This window comes from Malurus melanocephalus, unplaced genomic scaffold (assembly GCF_030028575.1).
Source record: "Malurus melanocephalus ecotype Western Australia unplaced genomic scaffold, MMel_1.1 scaffold_16, whole genome shotgun sequence".
Classification (NCBI taxonomy): domain Eukaryota; kingdom Metazoa; phylum Chordata; class Aves; order Passeriformes; family Maluridae; genus Malurus; species Malurus melanocephalus.
The window spans coordinates 3,880,320-3,907,977 of NW_026623248.1; the positions used below are offsets into that span (position 1 = coordinate 3,880,320).

Genomic DNA, 27,658 nt, shown 5'->3' on the forward strand with positions numbered 1-27,658 from the left:
GTGATTAGTCAGTGTCTTCCCCTGCATTAAGTGTATTCATACTGAAATCACAAATATAAAACAGACTTGTCCAGTCTGCATACAGAAGTGGATAATAATGTAATAAAAAACTGAGAGCARTAATTTTGCTGTCAATTCTATGCCTCAGCAATTACTCCTTAAATAGCCTGGATATTTCTTGTGTTAACTAATAGCATTTAAAAAAAATAATAGTAGAATTTTTTTTCCAATTAAAAAACCCTTATTTTGACTTTTTTTCTTCTAGAAAAAGACCAGGTTTATATCTCATCATGCATATGGGTAACTGCATTCATTCAAACTGACCAGTTAATTTCACCTTACATATGTGAGCAAAGCCACATGGGTATGGCATTGGTACATGGATTGCTGTCTATCCACAGACTGCTTTCTCCTGCTACTAAAATAGCTGCAGGGCTGGATTTTCACTTTAGCTGTAAGTGTTACAGAAGACACAGCACTCCCACCACCCCCACAGAGAAGGGACATTTTATACAAGCAAAAAGCAAAACCATCACATACGTTAGCAAAAGGGCAACTTTCAAGCGACTAATTACCTCCCTACACAGTTCTTTAATAGCAGAGACACGTTAAACAGTGACATGGCATTTTCATATTCACACCCAGCCTGGCTAGGTAAAAAAACCAAACTTGTGGAGAGCCCCTGCCATAGTGTCTTATTGTTTAGAGGACTGAAAAATGTAAAAATGTAAAATGTGGGGTCTGTCACACTATAGATCATTATGATGATGGAAGAAGATGAGGAAGGAAAAACACCTCAAATCCATCATCTCTCTCTTCAGGTATCAGAAGACATTAAACAGGTGAGCTAAAAGCATCCAAGTGCCTTATCCATGTGTGCAGGAAAATTATGCTCCATTAATTTATTCTAAAATCTCATTTTATTTTCTTCACCACTAAAAGGAACAAAAAAAAAAAAGGAATAAAACGTTTCATTTTTCCTTTCACTGCATATAAGCACGTTCTTAAAATACCTTCTTACTGCCTCAGGAAAGGAAATGTTAGCGTAAGAATTTCACCTTTTCTCATTGTATAAATTCAAAACCCCCAATATTTCTAAAATATAATTACTGTTTTTCATATTACAGCATCTGATCTGAGAGTACTTAAACTAGTTAATACTTTTATGAAACATACCATCGTTACCTTTGATCTTCCATGTATTTCAACATAATTGAACAATCAAATTTGGCTGTTCTKGTAGAACAAATCAGACTGATAAATTTTCTTGAAGTCCTAAGCCTACCACCCTCTGTCTGCTTAATCCAAGAGGAGAAGCAGGTGAGTGTCTTTTTATCTAAGAAGAGCTCAAGAGTGCAACCATCAGCAGGACTCCTGAAAATAACCTGCCCAGGAACACTGTTTCACAGAGCTACTCATCTTTCGGGCAATGGTCTGTGTGCAGAGAACATGAAGCTCTAACCGGAGTCTGGGATTTTTTTTTTCTGCACATCTCTATGCTACACGTTTTATGTTCATCTCTCAGCAAGTCACACTAATTGTCACGGCTAGTTTTTTCTCTGATAAATTCTCCTGTAAGAACAGAGGGCAATGGAGTTCTGCACAGCCCTAACTGCATTCAGGCTGGAAGTGAGGAAGAAAGCATCAGCTGCATCCCAGTCTTGGTATTTCACTGGTTGCTCAGGCAACCAGCTCCACTGTGATTAAACTAAACATGGAAGAAGTAATCTCACTGAATGGGAATCCACTTAATTCCGAATTGGTATCCAGTTTATAAAGTAAAGTGATGTTAAATAAGATCAGAAAACTGTCCCAATTTGATGCATATTTTGCATCAACRAAAGTGTGAGAGGACTGATACTAACAACTTACATTATTTCCAAACAACATTGAATCATTACATGCATTGAATCACTAAGAAAGCTGAATTTTAAACTTGGTTTTTTTTGAAAAAATACGGATATTCAGCAACATTTAGGACTAACTTCTGTGATATCTATGCAAGGTTTATGGAAGCCACTCTGTCATTAATGTCACAGGAAGATTTATGTCACTGAGAAATAATGGATAAGCTCTTCAGAGCTGAATTACCCATCTGATGTACTGAAAAACAGCATAGACTATAAAATCACTGCAAACTAAACACTAGTCCTATTGCAACAAATCAAGGTAGTCATAGCACAGTCCTGGTACCAAATTTCATTTTGCTGATGTGGTTTGGGTGATGTCTCAGTGAAAAAAATAACTCCAATAATCTCTGCTTGAACCTTTTAAATATGGATTGGTAATGGAATAAAGAATATTAACCATACCATTAATATTACCTCCCCTTCCAGTATTTTCGAAGAAGTATTACAATAAAGGCAGCTCTAATTTTAGCACTCATTCTATAGCTGTATTTTACAGAGCTTAGTCTTCCTAGATACTCTGAATTCCATTTGAGAAAAAAGAATATAATTTGACACAAAAAGAAATATAGTCAGGGTATGTTAAGCCAGAGGGAYAATACAAGCAACTGAAGAGCTGACAAAGGTTCACAGCCAAGAGCTCAGTATTTAGCATATTGAATTGCATTAGAAAAATAGCAGATGCATRGTCATTCCTTGTATTTTACAAAGGGGGAAGGGATCCCTCTAAAGACAGAGGATAAGTGAAAAGATGTTAGGGCAACAGTGATTAATTCCAGGAAACTCTGTCTTAGAATAAGTAGTTTTCAAAACATCAAACACAGAAGCAAAAGTTAAATCATAGCAATGAGGTAAATATTGAAGTAGATGCTGCAGTTGCTCACACTTCCTCTCTTATCTCAGTTTAAATATAAAATCCTAAGAATCGGCATTTAACCCAGTTTCTCAGCTACATGCTAAACATACAYAGTTCATTTTTTATGTATGATTTCCTCTAATAAGAAATCTAACAATAAAATGTCACCTAAAACAGTGGCTGCATTTCATATTTTATACTTAGTGTAGACAGAAGCCTACATCCCTTTTAAGAGAAAACAAGTATTGGTCTACTGCTGTGTGACAGATTAGCTTACAGTCAAGACATATTCCTCTACTGCTGGGTATAAGCCCTGCATGTTCTCTTTATTTGATATAAACAGTTGAGAAGTCAGGATCCATTCTTCAGCTTTTAAGAGAAGTTTAAATTAATACTTCTGTATTTTGTTTTATTTTAAAATACGGTTGTTCTAAGAATCACATCTTTGGCTTCTTTATAAACTGAACTGGATCAATCTCTTCCATTTTCAAGTTYGCCTCAAGTATTTTACTGCCAGCCTCATAAGAAAACAAAACCAGAACAATCTTCTTTAAATAGCACCTTCATTTCTCAGTATCACAAACTGAAAGCCTTACATCGTTTGCCTTCACAATTCTGTACTATGTATACACAGAAATGTATGCAATAATTCTCTTTGCAAAATAATAATAATTCTCATTGCACAGAAATAAATAACTAGCAGCACAATCATTCCTGCAACTGCTTTGATTCAAACATCATGAAACACATTTTAACTGTCCTAACAGGCAGCTACCTCTGAAGGACACAATGGCAACTATTCAGCAGGCTTATGAGCAGCATCACATATTTTTCTGCCACAGAAATTAAACATTATACTTCAATTGCTTTGCATTAGACAAAGATGTGACCTATATCGGTGAAACTGTGATCAGCTTCTGAATGATGCAGGAGGAAGGAGAGAATTAATGTCAGTCATAACTGAAGACCTTTTGTTATTGGTTTGTTTTTCATAAAGGTTGAATCTGTGTGTTGGAAATTATAGGAAAACATGCCTAGGCAGAAGTATGTAGAAGTACTCACTGAACTTAGAAGATTCTTTCTCTGCATGAAGTTTATAGATATTTTAATTAAGTACTTMATTTTGTTTTTTCAATAAAAGTCACATTCAGCAAAGAATGTGCCATTTATTGTATGAATTAATCATGATTATGGCAAGAATACCAAATTAAATCTATGTATGAAGAACAGAATCTGTRTGTTTCTGTTCTTTAATCAAATCAGCATTACTTGCCTTGCCTGACTCAGTTTCCATTAAGCACATCTCAAACACCAGATAACAAAATTATATGCAGAATTTGGGGCAAAAAAGTCAAGTAATTTACACAGCAAAACAGTTTTAAATGGTACATTTCAATGTTATGGAATTTGAAGAAAGGTTTGTATTAGACTGGTATTGTGAACTGACTCAAATATTTCAGACAATGATGAATCCTTTGATTAAAAATATTTTTTTAGAAACTAGCACTGCATCAAAAGATCATAAGAAATCTTGCTTACACTGAAAGAAATGTCTCTGTAACTAAATTAACGCTGACAGTTGTTTCATAAGGGCATGGTGTTTTACTGATATTTCCCTGAAGAAAGCTCAGTTTCATGATAATACAGCAAAAACAGGTCAAAACTTGAAAGATGAGAGTATTATGCTGTACGTTTTTAATGCGAGGAGAGACCAAATTTCCACCTGCAAWTTTAGTGTTCATTTAATCTTCTCTGTAATAAATTACATTACAATTGGCAGYGATTAGAGCACATTGCAATTTTCTTTTTAGAGATGCAAAAGGACCTTCATGAACATAGCAACATTTTGAGTATCAATTTAAATTCCTTGGAGTGAATTTTTACCATCTGGGAAATGCTTCACACCTAACTTATTTTCAGTAACTCTTTGCAAAATACCAGGGCAGCATAGTTTTCACCAAACCTTTCTTTATCACAATTCTATAATTCCAATATGCTACCTAATTATATAAAAATATGCAGAATCACACATGAACCATAATTGGGAGAACTTTTGCACCGGTTTTGCTTATTCAGGCTTTGAGCTTCCAACAGCTTTGGTAAATACTTGGTTGGAAATGTACATTCCTATTGTTATCACACTTTTCATAAGAGTTTTCATATTTACTGTGCATATCTGGGTCCAGAAAGAGGTTCAAACTCACCAAAAGATTGTATCAAAAGAGAATGTTCTATAAACTTCTATTTCCCAAACACTACACCACGTACCATTAAATGATGCAAAGACCTTTCAAATTTTGTATAAGCATTTTCCAGCCTATTACATGTCTCCATACGCGGTATTCCACAGCAGTACATTCACTTTCCTCTTCACAGAAACTTGGGCACTCAGAAGAGAACATCACATTAATTTCTACAAGTTTAATATGCTTATTCTTGACTTTAGATTTTATATCATCAACCAAATTCATTAATGTTTTATGTAGACAAAAGCTCCRATGATAGGTCCTTAAAAGGAAATGTGTCCTCCCAACCCCAAGATAGGAAGGGACTATGGGATTTGCACTAGATCTGGGAAGGTTGTGAACAGAATGGTGGCAAAATTAATAGCTTCAGAGGTCCAATTTAGACACTGAAAACTCTAGAACTGTCTCTAGCATGATTCGCTGATCCTATCCTTGGTGATAACATGCCCTGCATTCACTTTATGGGAAATCTCCTTATAAACCATACTAACACAGGGAGACACAATTGACCCTAACTGCCTCAGTAACAGAAATGATGACACAGAGCTTCACTATGATGATCTTACAATATTTAAGAGTTCAGAGTTACGTAGAAAACTGGTAAGAAAATGTTCTGAAAACCAGATGTTAGTAATGTGACTATAGCTGTGATGGTCTGGACTAGGTATCTCTTTCTATAATTTTCTATTTCTGTACTGCTCTGAATCTACACAGGGCCAGGCTATGTACTGCTCCTGATCTTCTGTGGATGTGTGAAAGCCTGCCACATGACCTTACACCAGCTAGCAAGACAGCTGCTCAAAAGCACCAGACAGAAACTCCTCCTTAACGCTCTTCATGGAAAGGACTGAAGAGATAAACCAATCCTCTTTTCTTTTGGCATGTTATATTTCACACATCTGAGAAAAAGAGGCAAAGAGGTAACAGGTTCAAATTATTTTGCATGAATTTGCACCATTAAGAAAAAGTTAAAAATACTAAAAACAAAATAATTTTTTTCCAACGCCTCCATGCTTTTCTAATAACCACTTACCCAATGGGACTCAAGTAAACTTTATCATTGGCATAACATGCAATGGACAACAAACCCTCCTCTTTCTCTCATTAACCAGAGCATATTGTGCTCAGTTGAAACAGACTTCTTTGACACACCTCCATCTGAAAAACTTGTTAACTCTGTGCCACAATTTAACCCATAAATTTGTCTGAATGCTAAATGATCAACTTAGAATGCTAAATGTTCAACTTAAAATTAGGAGTTACATATTATTCTATTTTTAAAAATGATATTTTTCCTGAGCRGAGATTGAATTCACATCTGAGGAAGCTACATAGAATGAGTTATTTCATCTATGGGCAGAAATAATTTTGCTTCTGGCATATACTTCAAAGCAATTTTTAGAATCTGAAATAGAAATAAGTGATGTACTGTGCTAAAATGCCCAAAATTGATTGCTAGCCTGAGAAAAACAGGAAGCATGCAGATTTAAATGCCTTTTAGAGCACAGAATAATCCCAAGTCTTGTCAGTTAAGTGTGCCAGTCTAACCCAAACCTGTTTTAAATCACCATTCTGTTCTATCCTGCACATGTTCTACTTTAGAGTTAGAGATTTCATTCAGAATGATATCCCACTGGCTTTGAACTAATGTATTTGCCTCCAGTATTTTTATAAAGAAAAAGCTCTTCAACATTAGTAATTTTTAATGTCTTGGAGTCCAATTCTATCTGAAATCTGCTAAACTGAGTAAGAGTATTTCCACTAATACCAATAAGCTTTGGATCAGACCCATAGAAAAATTTAATTGATAATCAGCATTTTAAGCACATTTTCTTACTGAATTGTATATATTGTTAGTTTCAAATATTCTATGATGCATTGTAAAGATAGTTATAGATATCTGACAAAATATTTTATTTTGCAAAATACATTTGCACATTTTGGTCTATTCAGTGGTTTCAAAGAATAATACAGCACATATAATTACAGCTTGTAATTAAAACTCTTTTATAAACTGTCTAATTTAATTTTCAGGTTATGAAGGAGTGAGTGGTAGTGTGCAGAACAGTTTGCTATATCCACTAAAAAACAGGTACTTGAAAGAAGGATTTTAAAGCATACATGAGAATTAGCAATCAAGCTGTTGACTATTTGTTTTCTCTTTCTTCTCTCTCCTGCTTTTGAATTATCTAATTCATTTTTCCTGGTTTTGTTCTCATAGTTTTGACAGTATTTCTATGTGCGAATACAAAATACTTCTAAATTTCTCAGCAAAGTAAAATAAACCTTTAGTTTATTTTAGTTTTAGTTCTCAAGTTTCCAGGGGATAAGTGGTATAAGGAATACTAAGAATTACCCTTCTTTCACATGAGGAATTATTTGCTTAGAAACTTTTTTTCTTTTATTTTGTATCTTCACTGTAATTATCCTTGGGTTACCAGATTCAGGACTAAAACAACTAAAAGCTGTGCAATACAGTTAACATCTTTTTACCATTTTGAGGTTTTTTTTTCCTAATGCTACTTTATGACAGTATTTAGTAATCAATTCTTTAAGCCTAATTTGCTTACAGATATGATGCTAATTGTACAATATCTGCTGTCGATGATGCTGAGGCACAATCTAATTATACACTGAGTGATGGGTGGGTTTTTCTTTGTTCACCACTACTGTACCTCAGTATCAGTATCTGAATATGGGGTTTGGAAGCACGAATGGCCTTGCTGCTTGTGATGCAGAAGAATGGAATGGAAGGAGAGTGCATCTCCAGTAACCAAGATTGATTTCCAAGTGCTAAGAAGACTGTATATAGCTCCCATAAAAAGAAATATAACTCTCATAAGGAAACACAACATGACATCTAATCATAATGAKAAGTTAAAAACTTATTTAAGGCATAATAATCAATGATCATGTAAATACCAAAAGCTGAAGAAAGGCAACAACTACATGACACTCTCTAAAGTAATTCTGCTGATTATTTATATAGCTGCTGTAAGTATTAAAGGCAACTCAGTAGCATCCTTGGACTAATAAGAGGCAGAGTAGTTTTGACCAAAATTCATTATATTATTAAACACAAAGAGCGTAATTTAAAAATCTAAAAAATGGAAATATGCATGAGGAGTATTTACTTCATCAAGATTCTAGGTAAGCAACATCATGAGATATTCTTGCTTCAATGTTGTGTGTGCTTCATTTTGTGATAGTGGTCTCCTTTCACTGACAGAGAAAAAAATGCTTCCCCATGGCTACTGTTGCTATAGGTGATGTTTCAACTGCTGCTTTGCTGTGGAAGAATGTTCTTGAAAGAAGGAATATATCAGCTCAGAATTTTCTCAAATCCTAAAATAATCATGTGTGATTATTTCCTGAAAGAATCACTAAGRCGCATTATGACACTTGACTGGAATTTGAAAAAGGTCTGTTCCAAAATCTTTCCACAGAATTAAATGAGGCACTCGGTACCACTCACCTTATCTTTGAGATTGGTGTTATTTCCATTTCTGCATAATTTTCGAAGTGTAGTTATATGATAAAAATGACCCATCACTTGAGCATCAATGCTCTTGTAGCAMCTTATCAAAAGTTTACTCTCAGCATGCCTACATGGATGGTAACCAACAGTGCTCCATCTCTATTTCACTACAAAGTAGATAAACACATTTGCCAAAGGGTGAAAGCAGGAAGACACAGCAGCTGGGAGGTGGCTACTGTTAAACCACCAAAGCACAGCTGTGTGAATTCTCTCAGTCACTCTTGAGTGATACACTGTCCAAGGAGAACGTCCCCTGACAAGATGTAGATACCCCATGTAGGCAGATTTCGGCTGTCAGTTCCASTGGCCTGGCATTACATTGTCAAAGGGCTTTTTGCCTATAGGAATTACAAGAGTATGGTWATCTCTGAAGGGGAAGACATCACTCAGGGAATGAAAAGATGAACCGACCATATATCATTTTACAGTATGAAAAAAGATATTGTGATGAATTTTTAATATTCTGTAGTCATGATATAAAACTACCTCCTAAGTCACAAAAAAAACCTGGGGGAGTATAGTACATGCTGCTCTGAGAAATAATATCTGGTTTTAGCTTTGTGAAAAAATGCCTGGTAACACAAGGARAAAGTCTTCCCTGTTCCCTGAACCTGTACTTTCATCACTGTTTTTCTTCTTTTATGTTGTTACTAATTTTTTTGTTGTTTTTCAGTGTCTCCTTTCTCTTGCCTAYGAAGATGACACAGAATACCTTCCAAAGGAGGAAGGAGGGGAGGGCAATTTTGAGTATCATCTCACTTTATCTGAGTGATGTGAGCTAGCTAGCAAGCAGGTAGGGGTTATTCTAACTGCTTAGATAGACAGAAAGTGATTCAAATAATTGAATATTTATGGTTTTAACATTTAATTRCTGGAATTGTTCCCAGAAAATAGAAGCAAAACAAAAAGTTTGGTTATATAAAACTGGCATCTCATAGTCAGGCTTTCTGATATTTGACATGGTAAAAGGGACAATTAGAACTTCTTCTACAGCTGAAATATTCAGACTCTCTCATTTCTCATTGTTTTCATCTTATTTTTTTGTGGTTAATAGGAGCTCATTTGTACTGAAGGCTTACAGATGMATCTGCATTAGTGTTTTAGTTCGGATGGGAAGTCTCCCTATGGTTCCTATTTATGGTGGTTTTGTTCACATCCTGTAGAAATTTTTAAGTGCAATCTTGAGCAAATTTTTAAGTGCAATCTCGAGCTRTTTTCCTTCTGGCTAAAATTAATTGTGAAGTTGGGCTCAAATGTGAGCACTATACCTTTGTTTACTTTGACATGATTTACATGACTTCTTCCATCATTTCTAACTTGCCACTACAGTTTTAAAGCCAATATTTTAAGATACAACAGTGATCTATATGATATACATTTGAAGGATATCTGGTTTTTACTTTTGCCTTAGTAACAGCAACATTAAACTGCCTCTTAGAGGACTGCTATGTAGGCAAAAGTTGGTTTTTCGTAATTTCAACCCATTTATTAGTAACAGAAATCTCCAATTACAACCATACAGTCCTACTCTGGGAAACAGGGAAACTAGAAACAAAAAAAGTAAATTTACCTTTAATCATTTGTTATTATTTCTATTGAAATATTGAACTATTATTCAATTAAAGTATTAGTTTATTGTATTCTATAGAATCCTGTGAACATTAAAACTGAATAAACCTAAATTCTCCTTATTAAAATTAACATAAGCTAAGTATAACAGTATCACAGAGTCACAGAATATGCTGAGTTGGAAGGAACCCACAAGGGTCAAGTCCAACTCCCAGCCCTGCACAGGAACATCCCCAAGAGTCACACCCTGCACTTGAGAGCATTGTCCAAATGCTTCCTGGACTCTGCCAGGTGCTGTGACCATTTGGCCAGGGAGCTGTTCCAGTGCCCAACCACCCTCTGGGTGAAGAACCTGTTTCCAATATCCAACCTAAACCTCCCCCAGCACAACTTCTGGCCCTTCCCTCAGGTTCTATCACTGGGCATCACAGAGAAGTAACATTACAGCTCTCAAGCATGCATATATACACATATGTATGCGTGTGTTTGTGCATCTGATCTCTTRATAAATTAAAAGCTGCTCAGGGAGCATCATATTTGAAGAAAAACTTGAATTTAAATTTTAAAAGCAGAAGCAGGCATACTGGGCCCCAGAGATGTATTTAAACTAAACTAGATTTTTAATTAAGTTGTACTAAAATGATACAGCGAAATTATCTTTTGCATGTCTTTGGGTCTTCAAGTATAGATTGAGGTTTTGAATGCAGATTTTTCTTTCTTGACAAGCAAACATTTTGCAAACAATTGCACAAGGGCAGATTCTCCACAGCCACTTAAAGCCTGAATAGTGCCAGAAACACAGATCCCATTATCAAAGGTACAATCTACCTGAGACTTTAAAAAGAGACTGCAGATAATACATTGATCACCAGAAGTGTGGCACAAACTCCTTGGTTAGACTGTGGGGATGTCTATGCTTGGTGTTTTTGATGACATGATGTGTGTGTTGCCTCTACTGTTGACTAAATGAGTTCTGGGGAAGAARAATTATAGAGAATCCTGCAATTCTATCAGATGTGTCTGAAGGCCCCAATTCTTAAATATTCTCTTTTACAACAAAATCCATAGGGGACAATTAATATTATTCCTTGTGAGCTGTACAAGATTGATCCAGATTTCTTTCTTAATGCAGAATGACTTAAATATTAAGAAAGAGCATATATAATGCCATTATAGAGTAAGATTTCAACACTTTCATCCTTRTAAATACATAAACAATAAATAGCTGCTAATGAGATCTACAAAAYACCAACAAAAGTGAAAATAAGACTTTCCTTCTAAATGATTTAACAAAGGTCTTCCTTTGATATAAGAAAAATATGCATAACTAGGAAAAGAAAAAAAAAAAGAGATTAGCTCAGTTGGTTAGAGACTGCTGGTAGTAAGACCCAGGTCACAGGTTTGATCTCTGAATGGGCCATTCACTTAAGAGRTGGACTCCATGACCCTTGTGGGTCCCTTCCAACGCTAAATATTCTGTGGTTCTGTGATTAGAAAATTATTCTGTGTCTCAAGAATTAAGAATCTTAGTTCTAYGAACACTGTTGCTGAAATACAGAAGATTGGCATCAGATGGTGTCATAATCTGGTGGGTACAAGTCACACATATCTAGAATATAAACAGTGGACCTACTTTTCAACTTTATGAATTTTGAAATTATTGGAAACAAAAGTTGCATCTCCCTCATTGTGATTAGATACKTACTTAAGTGTGTAACTCCCTGCAAAAATTCCTTGTGGAAATAAAAATGGCATAGGGGGTGCAGGGAGAATGGATAAATCCACAGAACAGAAATCTAGTAAGGTTACACAGTACACAGGAAACATCCAGGAGGTACTTGGGTTTAGGAGGACCTTGGGCTGCAAATAGTTGAAAGCTGTAACATTCTAAAGAGGTGTCACTATGCATTTGTTTTGCCATCACACATTCTCAAAAGCATTCAATTGGTCAAATATGGCAAAGTTAGACAACATTTTACCCCTACTCAGGCCAAGCATTTTATTTTCTGTCCTTCTGTTTTTGTTATACTTAAGASAACTTATTCCTTTGAGTATCTGACAGTTCTGATATATTTTCAGAGTACAGCTTCRTATCTTCCCCAGACATGGCCATCTGCCTTTTTCTTCTGCAAATGAATAAGTCCAAATTCCCAGTGAATGCACTGCATAAATCTAAGTACACAATCAATCTCTCACTATGTAAAAATTTGAAATTGAAAAAAAAAATCCTTTCAATTTATTCAACTTTAGAGTTAGAGCTACATTAAAATTATAAATGTGAATTCAAAAGTCAAACACAGAACTAGTATGATAAGAGYTAAATTAGGTGTAGCATATATTGTTATGTGGATTTTCAAAGAAATATTGAAAGTCTTAATTTTATTATATACTGAATTTATACAATGAATAATTTCTATCAAAATGTAGAAATGCTCCCAAAAGCAAGGAATATTTTTTTAAACTTGCCAGTGTTCTTTAAAAATTCTTGTCTAATTATAAAACAAAAGAGCCACTGTATAGAAGTTATTCAGTAACACAGCAAAAAAAGAGATGCAAATATTTAATCTTGGTTTATAGTAAGATCTATTCAGTCATTCTGAAACTATTCATCAAATTGTCTCAGATTTATTGACCAATGAATTCCTGCTGAAAAATGGACTTTCAAGGTTGGAATCAACATTCTGGAGCTCATAGCATCATATCCATTTTAGAAAAAAATGACMGTGCTATTGCAGAATGAGGGAGACTTGTGTTCGGTTTTCTCCTTTCACTAAATGGCATCAAATTTTCATTTTCCACAACAACATTACTATCAGCAATGTACTCTGATACGTGAACAGCTAGAGCTGTTTATAAAATACCTAGTTAATTAGCTAATGAGTAAGACTGACTCTACCCTAGTTTTTGGATATTCACCAAGGGTAAAGAAGGCTTGTTATCCCACACCTATTCTTTTTCAGTTTAGAACACCATAAAGAGAGAAGTTTGTTGCATCAAATGATACTAGCATAACAACTGGACAGCAAGGAACAGAAAAAAAAAGAGATCAAGTGAGTTGCGTGCAAGAAAGAGAAACATAAATCATCTTTAATTTCAGAATAGCCTCAGGAGCAAAGGAAACAGATTTTTTTTTTTTTACTGGCTGGTATGTAATACAAAGAGCTTTTTGTTTTCCTTAAAACTGGACATCACTAAGTACACTCAGAGGACTAAAAGTTCTTAGAAAAAAAGAAWAACAGGCCCATTTTTGCCATTTCTTTCAGCTCTAATCACCTCACATAGGGCTCAGAAATATAGCTGGTGAGTGGAAAGCTTTCTAAAAGACACAAAGGAGAAGAAGCAGAAGAGCTTAAATATGAAGACAGGGATTAAATATGAATAAGAGGACATGACACAAGAAAAGAAAAACAGATTGAAATGTAAGMTAGAATACTCTAAATAATGTTACAAGCAGTTTAATTGCATTCATAGAGTGAAAGAAAACTGTAMTGCAAACAATACTGTGAGGAATTGAAGACTGAGACATCCTAGTGCTCTTTGCTCATTGCCTCCATCTTGCAATGGCAATTCTGACTGATGAAGTGATGAAGTTTTCAAGAGAATCCCTCCACAGCTTGGTCAGTCTTATTTACAAAATGTCCAGTGGAAAGATAAGGGAACAATACGAGGCACAGTGACAGCCTGAAGACTAAAACAATCTGTCTCTGCAAACGGTCCTGCTACAAGCAAATGAGCTTTTTTTTCTTCCAGCTCAGTAAAAAACCCAAACCTAAACAGCAAAACAAAGAGCTGACTAAGGGGACAATCAGATAAATATGAGTATTTTCTATAGTTACTCTGCTTCTAGAAATGGCTAAGGATTGTAAATGACACATTAGAGAAGATAGTTTTTCTTTTGACCTTACATGTAAGGATAGTTATTACATCTGGAAAAATCCACATCAAATTTAGATAAATAATTTTTAAATTGTATTTTTTCTAACTGTATTCATAGCCCATTCCTCAAAACAAAGTCTTTAGGAAGTCTTTATTGACTAATATGGTAATATCTGTTGTTCTTTCAGGAAAACATTTTATGATGTGATGAAGCACTTATTTATCTGTGCTGACATCTCACAAGGAAGGGGTTGTATGCAACTAAATGAAGTATAAAAGATTTTAATAATTGCAAATAGGCCTATATGTAAACATGCATACATTACAGTAACTATATTACATTATGCTTACTTCAGAGGCAAAAAAAAAGATTCAGAGGACTAACTAACTCCTGAACCTGATAGTAGTGTAGCATGCAGTGTTCCTAAGGATCCTGAGGGAAATTATCCCCAATTTTAGACCAGTCTCTAAAATTCTCATCTCTAGCATCAKCACAGCACTGCTCTATTTCCTACCTTCCTCCTTGCCAGACTGAAGCCTAAAAATACACGCTTTCAAAATTAGTAAATATATCTTAAATATTACAAGGGATTTTCCCCCCTGTATTGTCAACAGTTGCTAACTGGYTTTATTCATAGTAAGAAATAATGTGGGTGAAAAGAGCAAATCCTGTGAGTAATAGCCATTTGAAGACCAAGATCGGCAGGCACATGTCTCAAGACATGCCTTGCCACATGTGGTCAGATGGTTCAGAATTTGATTTGAAAAGAGATAAACTGTTCATGTCATTTCTTGTTTGATTAACACATCCAGGGCTGTATCTGACAACAGGGATTTGAGACCCATCTGCAGTTTTATTCTGTCAATATGCTTGCAACAATTTGCCTTATTTTTATATTTACCATTCCTTAGCGATCAGAATGTCCACATAGTGAGTGACATGAGACAGTATGTTTGGAGAGCAGGTTCACATGAACAACTATCTGGGTTTAGCCCAAATAATTCCCTTAGGCCTGAGAAAAGACTGAATGACAACACTGCAGAGGCATTACAGAAGGGCTGGGTAACACTGTCATGAAATTTAGGTTGGAATAATATAGCTAATTCCAAGGAGATAATTTTTTAATTCAGGTGGCATGAGATTTAGGGGCATATTGCATCTAATGTTTCATGCAAGCACTAGCACAAACCAATTTCTTGGAAAAAGGAATACTATTTTTGACTGGAACTATAGGAGTTGGTTTCATCCACAGCTTTCCAGGTATTACCTCAGAAGACCTTTCTKCCACCAGATTCTTGGATGTGTTGACATATTTGTAACACTGAGATATAATTAAAATGAGCCTCATGAAATAYGTTGCTTTGAAACAGGGCTGTGCAAAGACAATAACAGTTAACAAAGAGAAGTTTATAATATTAATCAACCCTACATTTCTCTGTTCCTATGTGACAGACCRTGTCTTGCCTTGGATAACTCTGCAAAGGCTGAAATTAGAAGCAGCAAGAAGAAGGGCAACATAAGGAGACCTGAACATGCTGCATCAGCTGGACAAGTTAATTAGAACAAAAAATAAACTGTATGAGCCAGTACCGAGCATGATCCCCAGCAGCAGTTCCTGGAATAGCTCTACTATGTTTTACTAATTGCACTCAGTTAACTTAGCTATAAATTAACAGATAATCTTCACAGATGAAAAGGTTCAAAATAACCTGTTTTGAAGAATGCTTTGACAGAATTTGTTCTATTGTAATCAAGAGGATGATTAAGAAAATTAAAACCAGAGAAAAAAGGGCTAGAATTTGACCTTCTCAAGTTGGTATGGACTGGTAATACCAGTTTTTACAGCTATTCCCTCACTAAATGTGCAGGTATCTATATAAAACAGATGGGAATGCTCTACCTACCAGAATTTGCTGATTATTCTTATTTCATTACAAGCCAACATTTTCCTCTTCTTCTGTCACTGGAAAACCATACATTGTTTTGCTAATTAGYGAGGTATCATTTAACAGTGTACCATGCATTTGCATACAGCACTCCCAAAAAAATGCTGGCAATAAAAGTTACTTTCTTCTTCTTTGTACTCCTTTCATTTTGTATTTCACTTCTACTCATTCAAAACCTTTTTATAAACAAAGAAACAAAGCTTGAACAGTCTACATAGACATCACAGTTTGATCTTTTCATATCAGCTCYTAATAAATGAGAAATGTAGAAATGAGAAAGTAACGTTGACAAATACGTGACCTACTTCAAATAGCAGCTTTGCAATTATCACATGAAGAAACRTTCCTGCAGCAGAATAAATTCTGACTGTATCTAGGAACGGAACCCAGCCAAGAATTTTGGGCCAGGTCTCTGAAACAAGTTTCTCATTCTAATATGCTGAATTTCTTGATTCTCTCAAAAGAGAAGGACAAAAATGCAAGTTTTATGCTTCTAGGGCTGCTTTTGCTTCTGAAATAGGGCTTGTGAGACAGAACCATTTCATCAGATATGCACTGCAAAGAAAGATCTGAAGATACTTCTAGAAGAAGGTGTAATTCAAATATAACTTCTTCAAAAGTAGAAGAGAAAAAATTAGTATCTACATATTAAATTCCCGAATTTCCATTCTCAGCTGTTTAAAGGAAAAATGTAGCCTTCTTAGACAAATTATATGTCTCTCACAGTCAGAGAACAAGGCGTGTATAAGCAGTAACAGCTACATTAAGGTCCTCTCCAGTGGAGACAGACTTTCTAACTAAGAGATAAACTCAGTGAATACTTCTGAGTACCACAACAAGATGAGAGAAAAACTGTATCCTCCTTTACAATGAATGACAGACTGAACTTACTGAAAATGTACAGATTTTCATGGACTGAAAATAAAGATTACCTTCAGACATTTGCTGACATTTTTCCCGCATACATGAATATGAGTACAGAACTATTTTGTGATATGAAACAGACCAAGAACCTCTGCAGAACTGTCTTTTTAATTTCACGGCCCTATTATACTTGGGACAAGAAGACATAATGAAATTATACGCATTAGAGAAAGATCCAGTACTCTGACCGATCAGGTAAAAATGAAAAAGAAAATCATCCACAGTGACAATTTCAGCTGCAAGTGTGGATTGTGACAAGCTGATGATACCAAAATGGCCACAATTTTGTCACCTTCAATCTTTAAGATTTACAGTTTGAAGAGAACTTGAGGGATGTATACAAAAAAGCAAAGAGATCAATGTTAGAGAGGCATTTCCCTAAAAGCCCAGGCTGCCCTCTCCTGGAGCGAATCACCTTGCACATCTAGTGGTCTCAGTTCATGGTCAAAGTTACATGAGGAACATCTCACCAACAACAATCACCTGATTATCAGGTATTTAATTTTTCACTTGTGTAATCTTACAGAACAGCTATTAAACATATATTCAGATGAACAAGAAAATTACAGACATCTTTCCAGGACAGAGTTACAYACAGAAATGACTTATCTGCTCAATKAAGTGGTCTCAGTTTTAGTATAGTCACTTCCAGTACTCCTGTGTGTACTAGCTGACAGAACTGGGATGCACTGGGCTCCAATGTGAGGTGAAAGGCAATGCTCTAAAAGAGTGACCATTCACTCGGAATTCGAGAATGCTTCTCTGAAGTCAATGAYCTGGCTTCAGATAAAGCCCTGGGAACAGGTCACACCAAAACTCACATAGTCTGTCCTGCACATCCTGGAATGAGAGAAGTCTTCCCATCAACTTGTTGTAGGTTCTTCCACCAGTTAAAATTCAAAACAAAGGACAGAAGCTTTATCCTTCCTTCAGGCAATCTGGCATTATGCTATCTCCTGCCACCCATGCATGCAACAYACATGGTTGGTTTACTCTACAAGCCCATCTGACCCCAAAGCTGAAGCACACATTTACCATTATATGTGGCATGTTCTCCAAATAATTAATCAGAAATATTGTCATATGATGTCATTGGGATAATATAKAGGTGTGGAAGCATTCAGGGTTTTCCTATTTGATAGAAATACACTTCTTAAAACTGCAACCCCTGTTCCAATCAGTCGATGTGGGAATTAGCAAACACCAAGAGTAAAACTGTGATCCTCAAAGATAAAAAGGAATTTTYTCTAAGCCATCAACAACAGGTTCATTCCTCTTTGATATCAGACTACTGAGGTAAAGGTAAAATGATGAAGATTTTAGAATTAGAATACTGTTCTGTTGTATTAATCTCTCACTTTTATGTGAATGATAATGAATCCTTGCAAGTTTCCTGAAGAAAACATTAAAAGCACTGAAACTGAGTAGGGATATACTCATGCCTTATTTAGATGACATTTTCTGATTTAGAAATCCTGTAAAAAGCATTTTGATTGTTTTACTTCAATGCACACAAATCCTCAATTAGTATTAAAATAAACATCCTTTTAAGATGCCGATCTTCCATGAATTTTCAGAAGATTAAATTTAGGTCATATGATGAATTGACTTGTTGCCACTGTGGATCTTGAAAAGGAACAAGGAACCTTTCAGTGAAACAACAGCTAGCTGAARCAGAGAAAACTGTAGCAGAACACAGAATACTGTTTCTGCTGCTTCTGGCTGACCTTTATTAYTCAATGTTCAGCTTTTAACAKGCTAGMTAACAGACAAGCCTTAAAGACTTTTCCAAGAGAGGTGATTTTCATCTGTTCTTTCTAGATTTYTTATTCTCTTTCTACATTAGTACTCCTTGTCTCTTGCATTTACCAAAAGGAACAAAATTATCAAAATAAAATGTTGGTTTTCTTCATTCAGGCTAATATTGTGTCTAAYATGTGATCCTATATATTATTTAAATAATTCTAGGATACTAGCTGAGAATGGAGGGTGGCATTATAAATTTACTTTAATAATTTCATTTACTAATGGTGAATTAATGATTTATTTATGGCAAAATGCACTCTTAAAAAGCTCATAGAAGATGCCCTGAACTTCAGTCATTGTGCTCTTACTTTTTCTTAGCTTCCTAGGTAGASATAAGAGGAAATTCAGCTTTCACTTAATCCATAAATCAAATCATCCACAAACTAGAAACATAAAATTCAAAAAAGCATGAATTTATAGTCCCAATCTCAGACAAAATTAAATGAGTGTAGTCAATAGTAAATTTAAGCAAAGAAGATAAGAGTCAAGAAAATTCAGATATTATGAAGAGGTTTAACAGAACYGTGCAACAGTAGAAATTCTGAGAAGTTAATTATCTAATGCCAGTGAATTTTCTTTCTGTTTTCTTATCTTTACTTTTAAATATCAAGAAATATGTTGTATCATTCAACTATCCAGAATAAAATTGTGATTACTGAAGAGAATTTACAGTAGAAAAAACCACTAACAACAGAAAACACCCAAAACMTTAAAGAATCAAAAGACCCCAGAGCTATGAATAAAAGATACAATTCAAATTATTTCCAATTACGTTTGAAAAGACTTGCTTATATCCATGATATAAGCAAATTCTTTTCATTTCAAAGATAATGACACATATTATCTTTCTATTACAGTCCAAAAACTCAAAATGAATAACTTCTGATTATTTTAACCCTTTCTTCATCAAAGAAGATAGGGTTCTACTCCTATTTCAAAATAGTTCCCTAATAATATAGTTTTCTATTGATCTAGCTATGATTTTTTTATTTTTTTTTTTACATTTTAAAACATTACTTTTCAAAATTTTTCAACTCCACCAACTAGGAATGAAAGGGACTCATCTCATTTCAAGATCAATGCTACAGATGTCGATTGATAAGTCTGCACTAATTTCAACATTTATATTATTTTTATTTTACAGTAATCTACTCCTGTTTATATTTTAAACACCATGTCCTTTTAAAACTTGATCTACAGGTCAAATAAACTAGMTATCAAAGATATTTGTTTTAATACATCAGCTTTCCCACATACTATATCCTTCTACTACAATATTAACCTAAATAAAGCAACTTGCATATGGAATTTAAAGSAACAAAGTTAAATGCTTTGTTTATTGACAATTTCCCACTCCTGAAGTTTTGATCTGTGAAAAAGAAATATCTCAATCCATTATAAAGCATTTTCATAATGTAAAGCTCTATTTGCAGATTAAAACCATCCCCATTACAATCACACTATCACTCTATTCAATTCTTATCAACAGAGTAAATACATTGAAGTTTAACTTTAATGAATGCTATCACTACTGCAGAAAAAATCACAGGTTTCTTAGAAACCTTCTCTTTCTCATCTTTATTGGTGGTTACATGAGGATTTCTAACTACATTTTTTCAACTTAAAATTCTTATTGGAGTATATTGACCACACAATGAGGAAAAAAGATGTACAAATCACTGTAATTTCAAAAGCTACAATACCTAAATTCTAGACAAGTCTGTAAAAACCAGTTTTATTTCAAATATAATATTCAGAAAAGAAGGATGTTTCATAATACTGGTCATAAAATATCAGAACTCTTTGTGGAGTAGTAGGCAAAAAAAAATCAGGGATAATTCTGTGTATTTATGGCAAATGTATTTAACTATCAAAGACAACAGCAATTCCAACTTAAACCTAAAGACCTGAAGTTATATAAAGCTTTGTTGACAGACAAAGTAAACTTTTTTTCTATACCTGGAAGTTCTTTCTCTTCAAGACTGTATTCCAGAGATCCAAAGGAATAATTAGCTGGACTGATTGCAGGAGTAGAAATAAAACTTGCACAGCCAATGGTTGGGTTGATTTCAAAATAATTGTGGCTGTGATTCATTCGGTGAAATTCCAGAGAAGATACTATGGATGTACGTTGCTTTGGCTACAAGAAAAATAGAAGTTTGGCATGAAAAATACAGACTTTTTGTATAGTTTTCATTACTTGGCATTTAATAAACCTTTCTTTCTCTGTTTTTACTGTTTTCATTTGGCTCAAAGGTTATACTARTAAAAATTATTTCATGTGTCAAGCTGTGGTGTGTAGAGATAATTTCCTTCCAAAATCTGGATTAATCTTTATTAGAAATAAAGCATGTCTTAATTCTAATCAATTTAATTCAACATAAAATAGGCTTTTACGGCCTTGCATATAATAATTGCAATCATCTTTTGATAAGAAAGGGAGCTCTTCACCAGCTGCATTGCTGGGTACATCTTGCAAAACAATTAGAGCGCTGATGCCTGTATAATGAAATTTACTAAATAATACCAAGTGCCCATCACTCGAAAGCAACCCTCTGCTGTTTATTCCATTTATGAATATGCCTCAAATATTCAAAGACTGAAATGTCTGGAAGCTTAAGGGAAAAGTGTCATCTTCAAACACATACACGAAAATCAAACTTTCTGCATGAGCTTTCATGGAACAGTTAAAAAACTTGGTACTACTTTATTTCAAATATTTACTTTTGAAGTGAATCTCTGAGCAGACCACGCTTAATGGTTGTGCTTTGATTGCAGAGCAGTTTCAGACCATAAGAAACTAATTGCTTTTGGCTGGATCTATATCATCAGGTGTAGAAATGAAATATATATGGTGTGATCACCAGGTCAGCAACAACTTTTTCACTARGGACTTATTCCATTGCACAAGTACTACTTACTAGTACAGACACATCCTTAGTGCTCGATGCCATGGGTTACAAGCCACAGACCGCTGCTGGTTTGCAATGTCATGCTAAATAGTCTGCTGCAGCACTCATTTRGTTCCATACCCAAAATAGCCTAACACTTCAATGCTCCTTGCTGCTTCAAGATCAATGACCTGAAACACTAAATGCCTCCAAAACAGAGGAGGTCCCACATTCATGTTTATAGCTGTCTGTATATTTATTCCACAATAGTGAAAAATGTCTCAGCAAATGCTGCCCTAGAAAACTAAAGCTGGACAAAAATAGAAAAAAAGACAGTCAAAGATGCTTTGTCTTTTCATGTTCTAGCATGGGAGGTTTAACAGGTTAGTATATTTGTAAAGGTCAGGAAGTTGTTTCTTAATAGCATCAAGACTTAAATATTACCTTTGGGAGCAATAAAACCTTCCTTGGACCACAGAGGTATTGACCATCTCTTACCTAGAACTACCTGTTAAAATACAATCTATCCTAGTGGAGTAATTTTCAAMTTTGTTTTTGGCCTATGTAATTGTTAGGTTACAAGTCCTGTAAYGCTTGTGTTATAAATATGAAACCAGGTGGTTCTCACTAAAAATTCACTCTTTCTGTTGGAAATTGAATTTTGTCAGGYGGAAAAAATTCAATAGAACTAGGTCTGCATAATGTTGATTATTTCTTAAAGTTGTGTTAGGCACCGTGTAAATTAACTGTGTTCTGTTAAACTGAGAAAAAAGGAAATTTGGACGATCATCTGGAGGTCATCTATGGACTTATAAGGTGATTTACTTTCTTTAATAATTAAAACCAGTTTCTGCTTTGAAATCCTGACTCCTAGATCTAGTAATTTCATGGGAGAGTTCAATAAACAGGGACACATTCCAACATCAAACAGTGTGGTTGAAAGTCATTGTTTGGGATCTCAGCCAAAAAAACTCTCAGATCAGACCAAAAACATTGGTGTGTATTAATTTAATCTAAATGGCACCCTTTTGCTACACAACAGATTAATGAATGACCTAATTATTTCTAAAACTGAAAAAGATCTTTGGTCATTTAGAASCATGTTTCTGGCCCTTTCTCAAGCAATGGTGTCTTTGCAGATTTGCAGGACTTCAACTCCTGAGCTGAAAAGGGGACACTTCAAGTAACATGATGCATGATATCTCTAATTATTCTTAAACTAAGGCAGTTCTTGCCTAAATGGGCAGCTGGAATGATCCAGCTTTGTCTCCCAAAGCAGTTCCAAAGGCACCTGCCCTTGGCTATTGTCTAGTCAGGCCTTCAGCTACTGTTTTGACTGTGTGCTCCTTTCCTGGAGGCAGAATAGCAGCATCTGATACACCATTTGGTCCTTTACTATCCAATTTTGGGTTTGGGCATTATTATTATTAATTTAGAGAAACATATCTCAGTTTAATATGTCTTTCCAATCTAAGGCTTCTGCAGAGAGCCTCATTCAGCCTCTAGAACATTACAGTATTACACTGCTGCTACACTGTTTGGAGTTAACAAGGTCCATCTGTCAACATGTGTTAATAATTTTTCTACATAATTAGACTGGAATCCAGCATCTAAGCCTTTGTAGCTAACTTAGAAAGTAGAGGAACTAGAGGAATCTTCTGCACTTTTGCAGCATCCTGTAAATCATTACATAAAATGTTAAAGTACACTAATTGTTCAYAAATATAAGGTATGAGAGACTCAGTAAACTAATTTGTACTGAGTGCATCTCTATGCCTTTCTCTCTAAAGTACCATTTGCACAAAAAATCCCAAAAAACAACAACAACACCATCAACAACAACAACAAAAAAAAAACCAGTAGAAATTAATCAATCTTCTTTCTACAGTCAGGATTAAATTCCATTCCAGATTTCAACAACTAAATTTACAGCATAGCTATTGACATTTACCCTACTTATTTAAGCTCCCACAGCAGTCAATTGAGATCTAGTCAATAAAATCAAGATCTAATCAATAAAATCAAGATTTAGTCATTACCATCAAGACAACAATTCACCTCACCCCAGTCCCCTTGGTATTAATTCCCCTGCCTTAATGCAGGTATCTACCATCACTGCASATTCCTTAGGACATCCCACCTGGCCTCCAGCTGCCGTTCAGAAAAGTGYAGGTTTCCTCTTTGCCTTGTACAACACTTGACAGCCTCCAGGTGCATCTCAAAGACACCTTTATAGCACCTCAAATGACATTAGAGTCCTAYTTTTAGGCAACTGAATTGAATCCTGCATCTGTCCTAGGCATGATAGAAGATTAGATATCTAAATCAGACAGACATTCTTATATACAGAAATGAAAGTAGAGGCGTTTCAGTCACAGATTCAATCCCACCTCTAGCTCACATCTAAACACACTCTAGAAATCTTAGAATCTGATGTCAAATTGCAGCTTTACTGGCAGTAGCTTTGCTTTGCASTTTTTATGTGCATCTGCCGAAGCCCCTGTTTGACTACATTTACCAAGAACTCTTGAGATAGATTCTGAAAAACTCTAAGATTATTTATTATATGGAACACCATAACTCAGGCAGGGGGTCAAGATTTCATAGTTGTCAAACACAAACAGAAAACTCTGTCCCAAAGAGATAATGCTTCTTTCATTCTTTGAAGCCAGCCTTGTTATTACTTGCCTTCCTTGTGCTACTCCAAAGGTCTGGACCTGCTTACATAACCCTTGTGAAATTGTGGCACACTTACAGCTTCGCTTGACCCCAATAATCACACTACATAGCATGCAGATTTGCCCTTAAGTAGATTTTTATTCATTAGATTCATGGGTTTAATTTACCTGTTATGTGCAAATCTATTTTATGACTGCTACTTACTTTTAAGACATTTCTTCACAGATATTATTGCAATTGTCATAATCCCAACCTAGAAAATCCTAGACTACCCTAAAACAGCATACCAAATCAGGCTAATGAATAACACTTTCCAATGCATAAACAAAAATATATCAATACAAATCTTTGAAGATATTCCAATAATATGATCTAAAAAACTTTTGAATCAGGTCTAACAAGACGTATATTTTCCTGTTCAGTCTTTAGCGAACACATATCAATGAAAGATACCCCTTTGTAACTGCAAAACCAGGAAAGCCATYAAATGTATATATGGAATTGCTTTTCAATTAAAAAGACAAGTAAGGATTTAATGGTTCCATGAATGGAATTTGCATGCAAATTCTGTAATGTTCTCACGACTGGCATGTAACACTACGAGCATGAAAGGGATCATTCAAGTATTTGTTACAACATTGAGCAGAGGCAGTAGGGCAAAAATTCCTTTTCCAATTTAACACCAAAATATTTCTTCAGCTTTGAAGTACTCTGCAAAACAAGCTTCTGATTTCACCTTCTTTTATCTTTGAGATTTATGTACATGGCATCATCAGTCTTTAAAAAATTAATTCTCAAAACACTCTGTATTATGGCAGAGCTAGCTGTCCCATTTTACAGATGCTGAACAAGGGTATAGAGCTTTCCCAGGGGACAGATGTGTGGTTTGTTAAATCACTGAGAACCAATGAGCCTAAGAAAATTCTGCACTTCTCAAAACCTGCCAAATTCCAGCTGCCCTACATAATGTAAAAACTGGTTTCACTTGCAATATATCATGCAGAAAATGTATGACAGAATAGAGAACTGCACACACATTCTCAAATTCCAGACAGCACATAAAATACAGACTTACCAAAGCAAGCAAGAGGCTGCAGCCCCTTTCTCCAGGGACATCTCATGTACATAACACARCGTACTTATGTGGCCACATAGATCCCTCATTTTGGTACCTGCCCAGATGACTCTGTTCTTTCCATTTTCTGATCAAGTCACTCCTACTTCAGAAACTGTCCTTCCTCCAGCTTCCTTCCTTCTGCAATCTTGTTCTATTTCTATACACTCACTTTCCCTTTCATAAAAATATAGAATGGCTTGAGTTGAGAGGGACCTTTAAAGGCCAATAGATCCAAACCCCCTGCAATAAGCTGGGATGTCTTCAAGTAGACCAGGCTGTCCAGAGCCCCATCCAGTCTTCCAGGGATTGGGCATCCACAACTTCTCTGGGCACCTCTTTTTCTGTTTTCTCCTATCTGTTGTTACATTCCTTCCAAAGCTACTTATGTTACTCTAAAAAAACCTTCACAGTATCCAGTTGATTACAGTTCTATTTGGTCTTCCAAAATTTGCATTTCTGCTTTCTCTGTGGTTTTGTTACCAAAGTTTCTTAAACTCCCTAATGWTCCCATCTCACACTGACTTTACAGGCACTACATCCCTCTCATTGACATTCAATGCATCCAGTTTTAACCTCTGTCCTCCCTTTCAACTACAACTTTCACATCACTTTTAGAGTTTCTGTCTTTTGCCTCAACATTCCAGCATACCATCTCTGTTTCTATCTTTGTCTCTTTTGCTCATGTACATTTATATCAAAGCCCAAACCATTCAAAATTTTCTTGGTACAATACCGCCTGCGACAGGACAGGCTTCTCTGTTTTCTCCTGTCTCCAGTTTGATCTGCAGAAATCATCAGGCCTGATACATTCTCATCAGTCAATGCTGCCGTCAAGGATTATTTGATTTATAGGATCTCAGCTAAGGTGATCAAGTAGCCTTGAAATTGCAAAAACTGGAGATTATAATGCATCTGGGTTTGATTCATCTATGTCACCTAGAAGTGCAAGACTACATTGAATTATTACCAGACTACTGAATCAATTATTCTGTCAAGCCTCAAAATACCATGTTAAACAGGCTGAAGACACATTTTCTTTTTAATATGGTACTATAATTTTCTTTTTTATCATTTCACAGAACTTTATCCTAAATTATGACAACAATTAAAAATAAAATAGAGGCAGTTTTTGCACCCATCTTGACATTTTTGATTTTACTTGTCAATATTTTAATTTAGTTTAAGAGAAGAAAGCAGAAAATACACAGAGGCTGTCAACAAATATATCCCAAGCAGCCACAACAGGGTGTTTACAGGATCAGCAGATTTGAAAAAAAAAAAAAGAGAAATAAAATGCTTCCACTGTTTTTTAACTGTAGATCCTTCTCAATACTAAAACCATAATGCATTCTAAAACTAAATTAATTTTTAATGACATCATAGTGTCAAGGTTCTAGAAATTTCTGGGTTTTTTTTAATGTAGAGAAATTTAGAGAAAGACACTGCTTGCATCCTGCATGAGCAGCGAGTGCATACTACTTTACAGTAATCTCATGGTCCCTCAGCATATTTCAATCATTCCCCTGTCAGTGAAATGCTCAGGAATGACACAGACTCAGCTCTTCCCYGCATCCTGTGGTCAGGGAGCCATGCCATGTGACTGTGGGTACCATACAGACACACAGTGCTTTCTGTTCTCCTCTGTGTGTTATCCTAGCTCTGCCTTAGCGCTCCTCCACTGGAGTATGTAATTAAAGGTCAGACAGTTGCTGCCCCTTCCACCCYTGGTCTTATCTCAGATGACAAATCAGACAGGAAATTCATAAGGGAAAAATTTGATTTTCCCCAGTTTTTATTTTCCTTGCCTTCTACTTTCATTTCAGTTCCAACCATATTGCAGCTGTGGGTTCTGAGAGCAGCAATCCTGAATGCCAAAAACTGCAACACGTTTGGAGCAGTTTCCCTCCTTGACAGATGTGACCAGATTTTGARGATACACAATAATACCTATCCTGGGAAAAAACTGCTTGAAATGAGACCCAAATAGCAAGAGATAAATTTGATAAGTAAGAGGAATGTCTCATTTCTCAGCTATAAAAATTTCCTAACTTTCAAAGATTAAAAAAAGGCTTATTTTCACTGAAACAGTTGGAAAATGGATGCAAGATCATTTTCTTCAAAAAAGCTCGACTTCCAGCTGCTGTTAACTTCCCATTTTGAGCTGCAGATTATGAAAATTGCTTGTATCATGATATTTTTATATCATACATTTTGAAGGGCCAAGGTGATGCTCTTTTTTAAAGCTGCATGCTACAGACAACATGCGCGTGTGACAATCTGCATTACCAGATGATGATAAAGG

At 35.3% G+C, this 27,658-nt stretch overlaps 1 protein-coding gene across 4 annotated transcripts in view; it reads right to left on the bottom strand.

The window, feature by feature from the left end:
- Positions 1-27,658, bottom strand: part of ANKS1B (ankyrin repeat and sterile alpha motif domain containing 1B) — a 404,590-nt gene that overhangs the window by 231,113 nt on the left and 145,819 nt on the right. For 2 of the 4 annotated variants that reach the window (XM_057385963.1, XM_057385955.1), the window contains exon 12: positions 20,629-20,809. In XM_057385963.1, coding sequence (XP_057241946.1) covers positions 20,629-20,809 — 181 coding nt within the window. Of the gene's footprint in view, positions 1-20,628; positions 20,810-27,658 lie in introns of those variants that run through there. The other 2 variants (XM_057385930.1, XM_057385937.1) reach the window with 1 other exon arrangement.